Source organism: Saccoglossus kowalevskii, chromosome 9 (genome assembly GCF_978046115.1).
Source record: "Saccoglossus kowalevskii chromosome 9, keSacKowa6.1, whole genome shotgun sequence".
Taxonomy (NCBI): domain Eukaryota; kingdom Metazoa; phylum Hemichordata; class Enteropneusta; family Harrimaniidae; genus Saccoglossus; species Saccoglossus kowalevskii.
In genome coordinates this window covers 36,808,177-36,820,191 of record NC_140649.1, presented here as the reverse complement: position 1 = coordinate 36,820,191, position 12,015 = coordinate 36,808,177, and the positions used below count along the sequence as shown (strand labels likewise).

General features: G+C 35.0%; 1 protein-coding gene across 1 annotated transcript; it reads right to left on the bottom strand.

Annotated features, from left to right (window-relative positions):
* Positions 1-2,931: 2,931 nt before the first annotated feature.
* Positions 2,932-10,427, bottom strand: LOC100371891 (cytochrome P450 4A10-like). Its single transcript, XM_078012747.2, has 7 exons — positions 10,292-10,427; positions 10,022-10,134; positions 8,301-8,562; positions 7,098-7,294; positions 6,662-6,795; positions 6,397-6,544; positions 2,932-5,250 (listed from the first exon to the last, which is right to left on the bottom strand). Exons 1-7 carry the CDS (start codon positions 10,295-10,297, stop codon positions 5,079-5,081), a joined length of 1,032 nt encoding a protein of 343 aa, XP_077868873.2. The 5' UTR covers positions 10,298-10,427; the 3' UTR covers positions 2,932-5,078.
* Positions 10,428-12,015: the final 1,588 nt, after the last annotated feature.

Sequence of the window (12,015 nt, the reverse complement as noted above, 5' to 3'; positions counted from 1 at the left end):
AATTAAATGTCTTCATTGTATGAACGTATACGGATGCTGAATTGAGTCTGCTACTAACAGTAGTAACGTGTAGAAACCATCTTATTCTACCCACGAACCCGAAAATTGCACATTCGTATTCTATGCGTTCTCCGGAAATCTAGTTCAAGTCAACTATTTATTAATTATGCAAATTAGGTAATTAATATTTCACGTGTATGTGCATTGCCATATTTATCTATTTAAGTTTTATTTAAATGTGATGATTAGAACCTGAGATATCAGTGAAAAAAAGACGAAGATTGACTATTCGTTATGCAAATTAGGTTAATTATATGCATGTATTTTTACCAAAAAATAATAAAATCTGTGCATTCGTTTAGAGCATCTATGTAACACTTTTCATCAAATTCCAATGAATGGCTCTTTAGATATCAGTGGAACAGTCATGGAACAGCTGAGAATTAGCAAATTATCATGCAAATTAGGTAATTATTATGCCCATGCATAATAAACCAAAACCTAATTATACGGTTCTTGAGATATCAGTGGAACGCTTCGCACAAAACTAACATATGCAATCAATTGTATAGTGGCTGGTAATCCATAGTCGACTGTCTAACAGTAATTGCAAGTGATAATAATTCCCGCAATCAACTGAATCGGCTAAATATCATTTTTGCACTACGAACGTAGAGCAAAATGATGGATTAACGGCCTCAAAAAAATGGTTGCCGTCCGTGGCGTTTGCTCGAGCGACTCGCTCAAGATCTTAAAGTTATACCCGTGCTGTATGATTCAGTAGGGTGTTCGGTATTAATGGATGTTTGTATTTTTTCGAAAGTATGTTGACTGAGACGATTTCACAAAGTTATTGCTAAGAACAAGCTTTATAAAGTCAAAAAACAGGCATGCAATAACGCGTTCGCTCAATGTATCTATACTTACGATATACTAGTTCAATGACTCATTTAATTAACCACGGATGTATGCAGGACTGGTCAAAAATTGTTTTCACAGGGCACAGTTATAAAAAAACGAGGTCGGTATAATATAATAGCAACAAAACATCCACTGGCATGGTATACTACATCGATTTTTGAACAGATGCTCTCGATATACGAGTTCGTGCAATTAAGTGCTGAGTGAGTTTGAAATAATTCAGTTGAAGAATTTCCGAGATAATGCCACGAACGGAAGGACTGACTTACGCCGGACGCAAACCCCACCTCGTCACACTAGCCTCGGGAGACAAACATAGCCGTATCTGTAGCGTAATTGTCAATGATTGATATAAACACAATAATAATGTAAATAATTTGGGGACTGGTCTTAAGGTAGCGAGATAGTTTTTTGGCATGAAAAATGTAAACATCTATAATCGGAGTAAATTTTACAAGAACCTATACAATCTATATATGTTTGGAAAGCCCTTAACTTGTACTTTTCTATTATTAATATTTTGTGAACATTGTGTTTGTTTTAGCGTCACGTGATTCTGAAAATCGGCGCGGCTGATAATTAACTAACGTGAATACATTTTTAAATGTCAGCTCTACGGTCATGCATGCGGCCAAAAACTTTACACTGTTTTGAAGCAAAGGTCATGAAGTTTAAATCCGTATTTCTATTTTTTAAATTAAGTTTTTTTTCCTCTCCGAAAATGGAAAATTACCGGTGGTTTGCGCGAGGTTTGTGAAAATAAGCGATAGAATTTCGCAAAAATGTAAATACGGATACGAAGCCAACATATTCGAGAGTACGAAAAGCCAAACGGCGACATCGTAGCGCTACTCACTGAAACGCCATTTAAAATTAGGTCAACGGCAATTGCCAGAAATCGAACACCGAGAAATCGGCACTTTTATGATTTTAAACTTCAATCAAGGTTAACTCCCGTTTTAGCAGCAACATTTATATAGGTTGGTAGTAAATAAATTACCTTGAAGGTTGTTTTCAGAAAAAATCATGATTCGACATTTATGTCTGTGAAAAATCTGTATTTTTACCGTTTTCTTTCACGCTATGGAATTTTGACACGGTCTGTGCCGATAACGAACGGTGACGTCATTCATTACAGCTGGGATTATGCAAAGTGGGCGGTTCTGTTTGCAGGTAGCAAACAACACAAATACTACACTGGGCAGTTGAAGTGTTTGTCAACATAGCGTATTTATGTTTGGGCAGTTTTATTTGCAAACTTATTTTCTTGAGTACTGTATTCCACAAGTTTCAAAGTCTTTTAGAGACACAAGAACACTTTCCGACAATAATTATCAGACTCCCGCGAGCAAACTTGCGCAGAATACGGTAGAACAAGAAAATGGAATGACGGCTGCGGGGTAAGTTTTTTTATGTGTGGAATTGGAAGAAATGCAGAGTAAATTTTCAACACGAAAATATTGTAAATCATCATCCGACGAGACCGTTTTTGTTGGACTTGTTATTTTCGGGAGGGACCTTTTGTAGTGTTCGTGCAAGTTTAGTTTTCGTTTTACCTGAATAAGCCTAAAGCGATTTTCAGACAAATTCGAAGGAAACGCTGCCCCTCCTCACCAAAGTGTTCGTCTTACAGCACATTTACATGCACTCTTTTTGCAGGTACGTCGGACTTTGGTTTGATGTTGGTTTAAAATAGTAACAACCACCATCAGCTAAATTCAAGTCCATTATGTTCGCAAATAATTGTGCTGCATCAAGTTTTAAACTTGCCACTTTATCGTGAAGATTCTGGCGATCTCGGCAAAGGAAGCTACCGTAGTGTTTCAGTACCACTTTAAATTCGACCACTGGCGCAAGCACTGGAAATATGATGGTACTGCTTTTTTCAAACTTGTTTCATAAAGTAATAAATGCAGTTTTACAACCAGTCGAGTTGCGTATTTAAATTATAAAATTACTTATTTCAAGTAACATCTTTTTAAACTACTGATGACACTACTACTAAAGTACTGATGATATCATAAGGTAAGTTTATTACATGAATATTACAAAACGCTGCTACCCCCTATTACAAAACGCGTCGGTATTTTTTTTATTACAAAACGCGTCAGTTATTACAAAACGCTGCTACCCTCTATTACAAAACGCGTAAGTTATTACAAAACGCGTCATTATTACAAAAAGCTGTTACCCTTATTACAAAACGCGTCATTATTACAAAACGCTGCTACCCTCTATTACAAAACGCGTCAGTTATTACAAAACGCTGCTACCCTCTATTACAAAACGCGTAAGTTATTACAAAACGCGTCATTATTACAAAACCGTCAGTTATTACAAAACGCTGCTACCTTCTATTACAAAACGCGTAAGTTATTACAAAATGCCGCAGTACTCTTTAATAAAATCATTTATATGTAAATATGTTTTTCGTGTGGTACGATTTTTTGAAGATCCGTATTTTATTTGTATTAAGGAGGAATAACGAAGCAACAACGACAACATCTCGGGCCACACGATATATATCTGATTGTATTACCTATGGGTGTATTAAATTTTCTCTGATATTTCACATCAGTTAAATTGAATGATTTTTAAATGACAAAAACCTACAACTTTGCGTTCGCTTTCCCTATGGAAACGCGTCGTGTTCCATTTACGTTGGAAACGCACAAGAGCACGCGCTGTGTCTGATTTCGTTAACAAAAACGTAGTAAGAATTCTGCCAAGGTATTGTGAGTCAACGGCCGAATAAATAAACCAGAATGAAACAAGATTTCCAATAAATAGTGTTAAAATTTCAATTGCAATATTTGTTTTTGACGATTTTGTCACATAAAAAAATTTAAAAAATCCATGAAAAATCGTGTGTTTTCATTGTATTATATCAGAGGTACATTAGTAATGTACCTCTGATTATATACATATTGGCCTGCCTTTGTACAAAAAGATTAGAAGAACACTGTAAACAACAACAGAGGTATACACAATTATCCATGCGTGTCTCTACTAATTCGACAATAACACGTCACGTTATAAACCTTAGAATGGTTACATATCGAAGTTCAGTCAATCAGTCAATATACATACATATCAGATGAACAAATTGGTTATTCTAAAATGTGACAGACAATTAACCTATCCTAAAATACAGTACAGCCCTTTTCAAACCACAAAATGACTATACTAGAATTTCTATATTTGGACTTTTCCCTCCTGGACTGTGGCGTCATGGCGCAGTGACATCTGCATCTCGACAACTTAATATATATGTCATGTTATGTTTAAATCATTGCGTTGTATTGACCAACAAAACCATCCTATGCAGTACATAAACATACCTGAGGTGATAGAAACTATCACAAACCCTGGTGACACACTTTGTAGACAGTTGAATAATGCAATCATAAGCATTTGATTTCGAATAAAACACTCGCCTATCTTTTCTACTACATTGTTAGATTTAGTTATACAACTGTATATATATCACGAGTTAGTATGTAGCGCCCTCGTGCGCAACATTGAGACAATGGCCTTTATGGATAATAACCTAACATAATGCCCTTCATTACTGGTATTCGCTAGTAATAAATTAGTGACGTTCTTCCTAAATTAATGGCGTCCTTAGCAAGGATATAGGCCGATATGTTGTACGCAGTCATCCAATGTATAACCTTCTGATGAGTCTATTATTGGATGTTTCTGTGAGAAAGATATATGATGCCATTTTATAATACTATTCAAATAAAATAAATTGAGTATATACTTGTGATGTAGTATAACATGTCACCATACATTCCGCGATGTACCATGCTGAATAACAAGTTCATTATTGAAGAAAACACTGACAGAATAAAACAGCTATTATGAAAAAGTGTAATATTGGTACTTGTATATTTGCCTTAATAAATTGCTGCTCTGAGGTGTATGCCGAAAACATTCAATACAATTTAATTCTAAATCCGTGTCGTCAAAATGTTTAATTTTTGCTAAAAGCAAGTACCTAAGATTAACTTACTATAATGGTATGTTAACGTTATAGCGTTGTAACTAACCGGAATGTGCGTTTGATGTACTTACAACCCCGCAAAAAATCAAAAATCAATGCAGTTATATTATCATGATATCATAACATGTTATCTGTGTACGCTTCTAGGTTATTTCTGTCTTTCTGTTATAAACAGAAACATGCCATCTCTTGTTTTGTAAACCATTTCCACAATTGGATTAAACGTTTTTGTTTTATCTACCGACAAGTTGAATGCATGCAGAATCGTTGCTATGACAATCTTCATCTCACTCATTGCAAAGTTTTGACCAATACAGTTTCTGGAATAAAAACAAAAAGTCACCTGAGTAAGACGTAACGAAACATAGTTAAAATCTTGTTACTTTGCCCTTGTTTGCCCTTGCCTTGTTGGTATTACCTTAAAGTGTGACACGTTTTGTCACTCATACAATTGATCCCTTCATTATATTATGAACAAAAACCATACAACAAATTTGAAAGATACAAAGTAAACATTAATGACTAATATGTGATACCTCTGAATAACAGTTTGAATAAGAAAATGAAAAGTTACGATAACCAAACAAAACAAGTAGACGAATGATGATCAGGTTACTAGTAATATGAAGTCAGAATGACTCAATACAACTTTTGAAGGATACATCAACCTTGCTGGCAATATAACTTTAAAATAAACTTGCAAACTATTTAAAAAATAAATAATATAATTATGTATCACTTATTGCTTACAGAATATATCAAGGCAATTAGGCAGACAGTTTTAAGGCAAAAGCTGTCATCATATATGAAAAGATGGTTATATGTTAATACATAATATTTAAAATGATCACCATTGCTACGAGGAACCCGAACTCAATCCAAGCACAAATGAACTCTAGATTTATAAGTATATCATTAATGCCTTGTATATATATCATATTTTAATAAAATTGGTGTTGGACGTAGTGAAAACTAGTACTGTCACCAGATGGCTATTCTGAATCGGCATCGATCCAGTTATTGTTAAAAAATATTGAGGTTCTGGTTAATTATCAAAAAATAGACAAATTGTATGTCATAACAGTCCTTCATTCCCAGAATGGTCTGATCAAAAACCAAACTATTCATATGCATGATTGGTTGATAAATGTCACAGATATTACTTTGGGTGGAGGTCATCTGGAGGTCATCTGGATGGATATTAAGAATATATGTATGGATATCAAATCCAGATAGGAAATATGAGCTTTGAAAAAAGCAAATACATTTGCACTTTCCCTTATATTGTATACAGTTTAAGCCTGGCACGTTCCTATCCTTACACATTGAATGAGAAAGTCAGTCTACATAACTCTATTATAATACTATTATATTAGTCTCTCAGTTTCACAAGACTTCTTCATGTTTATGTGAATCACAAATAAGCCCATACTCTGACTACATAAGCTGACTTTAATTACTAATACCTTGGTCCAGCAGCAAATGGTACATAAGCATGTGGCGATCGACCTTTCACATTCTCAGGTAGAAATCTAGATGGATCGTACACTTCCGGACTGTCCCATACAGTGTTGTTATGATGAAGTCCATATATATTGGCAGTAATTGACATACCTGAAACAAACCAGTAGTATAATTTCCATATTTACGGTGACCTTAGACCTACACTGACATCAATTGAACTAGATGTGCATATATAGTCATCAATATATAGTTTGCAGTCTAACTTACCTGCAGGTAACGATCTACCATCAGGTAAATACAATGTCTTAGTAAGTCTGCGTGCAGCGAATGGGACTGCTGGGTTTAGTCTTAAACTTTCTTTGATGCATAGCGTGAGATAGGGGAGATTATGAAGATCATCCCTAAAACAGAATGGCAATGCAATGTGTTAAAAGCTTCACAATGTTATAAATTACATGCTAAATTATTACTTTGAAAGATGCACATTATAAATTCAAGGTACGCTAAGTGTAGTACACCTTGCGTCGAATGAGCCAATCTATAGCAACCAGAGTAGGAATAGGTGATCTTTACAAAAATACACTCAGTCAATTACATATGTATTGTCTCCACTTCACTGATGTATCAAATGGGAATAGATTTGCATCAATTATAATTATACTGTTTGACTGATTGATTGAAAATAAACAGAACCGAGCATCACCATTCCAGATCAGTGCTTCCCTTCTTTGAATAATACTCGTCGATTTCTTCTTGGCATTTCTGCTGATATTCTGCATGTGTTGCTAGATTATAAAGACAATATGATATACCACTCGAAGTTGTGTCGTGGCCTTCGAACATAAATGTATCGACTTCATCTTGTATTTCTCTATCAGTTAGACCTTTACCGTCTTCATCCTGATATAAAATCCAACAATGGAGATACGTCATTATCATATGAGCAACGGTGATATCCGCAGTGCCCTATGCTATCTTTTGACCTGGGTCAAAAATAACAACGGCACATAAGCGCAACTTTGAATGAAGAGATTGCATCACTTGTCCGCAATATTGTCAGTGTTAAACACTTTGCAGTACCAACCCATGGTCATTATCTATATTGACAACAAATGTAACGTTCTGTATCCGATTATATTACCAACGCTAAAAGTTGAGTAAGCGAGATGACATATTGTTTACCGCAGAAGGTTCAATAACAGTATTCACAGGAGATACAATTCGCTAATGTTGATATTTAGCTTATGTTCACATTCAAAATTATTTGCAAATTTAACATTACAAACTTGCTCGTCTTCTTTCGCATGGTTAGTTACGCAAGTTTCGTATTGATTTAGTTGCAAAAATGATAATACCGAAGACAACGTGAAGTATATTCATGAAATATTGAAATTTTTCCCAACGCGTTTGAAAAATTTCAACAGTGCTTCCCGCAATACACGTTATTAATTAACATTTCATGGTATACAAAGATGGTGTTGGCATTGAATTTACATTTAAACATACATTTAAACCTTGAAAGCTGGGTTTTCCAGTTTATGCATTCAATACAAACACCGAATTACCAATAATAACGCTACCGGTAGTTTGTGGGAAAATGCTGATGATCGTGAGCTAAAGATACAATATAACATACTTAAGTAGTAGATTCGACACATATATTCGAGCATATAAAGATGAAACACGACAACTTGCAACTCGACAAATGCGTCTCACTTCTGTAACCCCCCCCCCCCCGCCCGTTACGACACTGACAAAAAAAGACAGCTCGAGATAGTGTGTTGTGAATGCGCACTCACAGTGGACATGCACAATTCAAATATCTGATCTCAAACAACATATGCTAATATATTCATATATATATTGATCTATTCAGTTACGATTTCAGAAAACGAAGATTACATACCCTGGCTGAAAGAAGGATGTCAAGAAAATCAATATATTTTCTTTTATTGCTGATGCCATTTTCATTTTGCTTCAGTGTTTCGTCGTGCCGTTGTTTGATTACTCTACTAGAATGGGAATGCAGAATCTTTAATGCTTTGCGCCATTTCCTACCATCGGACGATAGATGATATATCAAGTCGTTGTGGTGCAACAGGTTGAAGAATCGTTTATTAAATAAAGTCGCAGCTTGGTACACTGACAGGATATACGGATGTGATTTTCTAAAATTAGAAAATAATATTATTTTGACCTTTTCTTTTAACATTGTTATCCAATTTCTGACCCAAAGCATAAATAATGGAAACAATGAATATTAAACACACACGAAAAACTATCGTGCTTGTTACGGTGAGCTAACGTAAAGAAAACATCGTATCATCATATCATTTTATTAATGTTGGTTTTAGGGAGATTCTACACATTTGTGTAATTAACTCAACATTTAGAGCTGCTAAAATACTTAGAAAAAAGTATGTAGAGAATGCATGTTTCTGTTTATACTGTTACAGTGACTATATGATCGTGTTAAGCACTTAGCTACACGACACTAAAAGCTTAAATAGGTGATTTTGTGTTCACATTCGTTTTAAAATAAGAAATGTGTTCTTCTATGTTTACTCAGTTTTTGACATTTCTTTTGTTTTTACACTGAATATTTGTATTGATTAAAATGTTTAAGATGTTCCAAAACTACAGTAAACATGTAAAGATGTTGATTGTGACTTTAGACCATGAACAAAGCTGTAATAAGAAATATTTCAACCTTTCTAATTTGGCACTAATCACTAATGATTCTTATGCATCTCGCTAATAAACTATGTTTTCAGGACTTGGTTGTGACCAAGACAGAAGAAATCCTGACATGAATAATTACTAGTGACAATTTATTCGTAAATGAAGTAAAATCTTTGCACACTAATTTCAAGGCAACAACGCCATATCGGATAAAAGCCAGGCACGGATGTTTTAATACTTTTCTAAATAGAAAAAAAGTCGTCAATTGTTGTCTGGTTTTTGCGTACGTCTTTTTTGCAGTAGAAAACAAACAAAAAAAACTTTCATTTTTCATATTCACAATTATATTCAACAGAAAATACATAACTTGTGTATGGTGGACTGCCATTGTGAAATTTTAAAATAAGTGACGTCAAATACAGGTCACATCCTTACAGATGCAATATGGACGAAAACATTTTAGTATAGTTGTTCGATACATATTGTAGACCAAATCGGATGATGTTTAATAAACGAAAAATGCTGCATTTACAGGACAAATATCATGACGCGTAAATAGTGAATTTAATGTACGTACCAAAAGAACCCATGCACATGCGCATTTTTTCATCGAACTCAGTGTGTTACCAGAACAGTTTTGTCAGGTCATGATAAATCATAGTACAATATTCATCAACATACAGTATTAAAATCATAATAACATGTTCTCTAAATAATGCATCTTTAAATTAAACAATATATTAAAAAACAGACAACATTTTACAATAAGTCATTGAGATATAACGAAGACAGATTGGTGTTGTCAGGTGTTTTTAAAAGAATGAACTGTCCGATGTTTTCTGTTTTCCATTGTTTTGTGTTTGTGGTAACTTTGCTCATTAGATTATAACAGTGGTGTTATGTAACTGTGGGTTGGTTATTATTTTGAGTGTAGGACATATTTACCCATCTTGATTCTGTGAATCGTGACTGAATATACACTTCATCAAACAGTCTAAAGTCAATAAACTGACGTGATGAAATACTTCAATAGAATTGTTTTCTCCATGCCACTTAGACTGGAAGTGAATTGAAGTCAAAAAATTATGATCAAACATAAGTCATCGATATATTGAAAAGTTGTTCTGTGGTCACATGTAAGCGTGTAGTATTTTGCGAAACCATGTTGGCGTGATGATCATGAATCACACCAAAATAATAATAAAAATATCCTACCACCATCACTTTGGAGCATTCATGGAATATCTTTGCATATGGTTTCAGTACATCGAAATGGAATCCTGGAGTGAGAAGTTTACGGTTTCAAAACCATTTACTTCCTTTGCTTAATAACAACCCATCACCTAACCACTGCTTTAGCATGCCATACATGTTATCGTCTTTCGGCTCTATATGTAAATATATGAAAATTCAGATTAGCGTATTGTATAAAAGAAAGACTTAACTAAAAATTATATTTGGAAGAGTCCCTTTAAAGCGTGGTAGTCGTCGCGCTGCGCATGTGCGAGATATATGGGTCTCATATAAACAAAGATGGCGACTTTGACTGTTGCGCAGAACAACGAGTATGAACTGAGACGTTTCCAAGCTTTAATTAGGCAATTTTCATGTGATTGGAAGGTATCGAAGGAGTCACCGTCGGTAATCAGTGCAAGTCGCGCCCAGGACAAACCTCATACTTGTGATTTCCATTTGAAGAACGCATTGGATTGTGGGAAAATCAATCTTTATCAACACAAATGATGACGACTACCGCGCTTTAAACATTGTTACCGTATATGAACTACCGTATTCGTTTACATCTAAGCTTTTAGATGATAGTTTGAATCATAGATCAATTTTTAAAACGTGTTATCCCTGTTGCTACCTTAAATTTATACAAGTGTACCTGCTGTTGACAGTATAGCTTTCACTGTCATAGGATGAGTCATCACGTACGTCACGTCAAACGGACCAATCCAAACTGGGTATCCATATTTGTGTTTGGACGCCCATTCCGCATGTCGATCCAGGGCTTCCTGTGTTTCGCCGAACTTAAAACAATTGAAAACACTTATATTACTCAGACGTTGCAAAAGAGTGTCTGCCAAGCTAGGCATACGACGTCACCATCTTTCACCATCTGTTGTATAGTGTCAGAGTGTCACTTTACGGCTATAATACAAACAGGCGAGTGAATTTACCAAAAAATAAGAATCTAGTCTTGACCTTATATATCATTAGACCATGATGTCGCTGAATATAGATATATTGTGCAAGGAGCAACAATTAAAAAGTACAACAAATAACAACACCACAGTTGATCGAAAATGCACTCGGTCAGTAAGAACAGACTAAATATGGCAATTGTGTTAGACGTGACCGAACTGAACTGAACTGTTGTGGACCCTTGCTGTATAAAGACACTATTCAATGTAATGGCATTATATTTGTGACAGGTTGCAATTGTCGCTAGATTGGCGAGAATGGACTTCAAGTTAACCCACTCGTATCACATTCAGCACAGAGATGAGAGTACGCATAAATATTTATACAATATACGTGTTTACCAGGACGTGTGGATGTCACAGGCACTGAATTAACTTACCAAATGTAGATGTCCAAACAGCCAATGTCGTGGCTCCCCAGGAAAGTCTGTCAAAGCTTTCTCTAGCCATCTTCTATATCTAATCCACGTAAAAACAACGACTATAACTTTAACAACGCATATGGCAACCAACGCCAGTATAAATGTATAGAAGTACGTAAAGCTAACTGGAACGACGCTCATTATGGCCGTTCTAGGTAGTCCGAGAACTAAAGTTTTCCCGCACTGAAATAATAACATCGGTTATGCAAATGTGAGGTCAAGGTCAAGAAAGGTGAATATATAGTTATTTTATTTGGCACACAATTTACTATGAATGAATAAAAACATACTATAAACCGATAGTCAAAAA

Excerpts from the sequence above, each read along its gene's own strand:
- LOC100371891 (XM_078012747.2), bottom strand. Across the intron at positions 6,796-7,097 it reads GGAAGCACTGATCTGGAATG|GGATGATCTTCATAATCTCC; the intron begins GTGATGCTCGGT and ends ATTCTGTTTTAG. Across the intron at positions 6,545-6,661 it reads TGGTAGATCGTTACCTGCAG|GTATGTCAATTACTGCCAAT; the intron begins GTAAGTTAGACT and ends GGTTTGTTTCAG.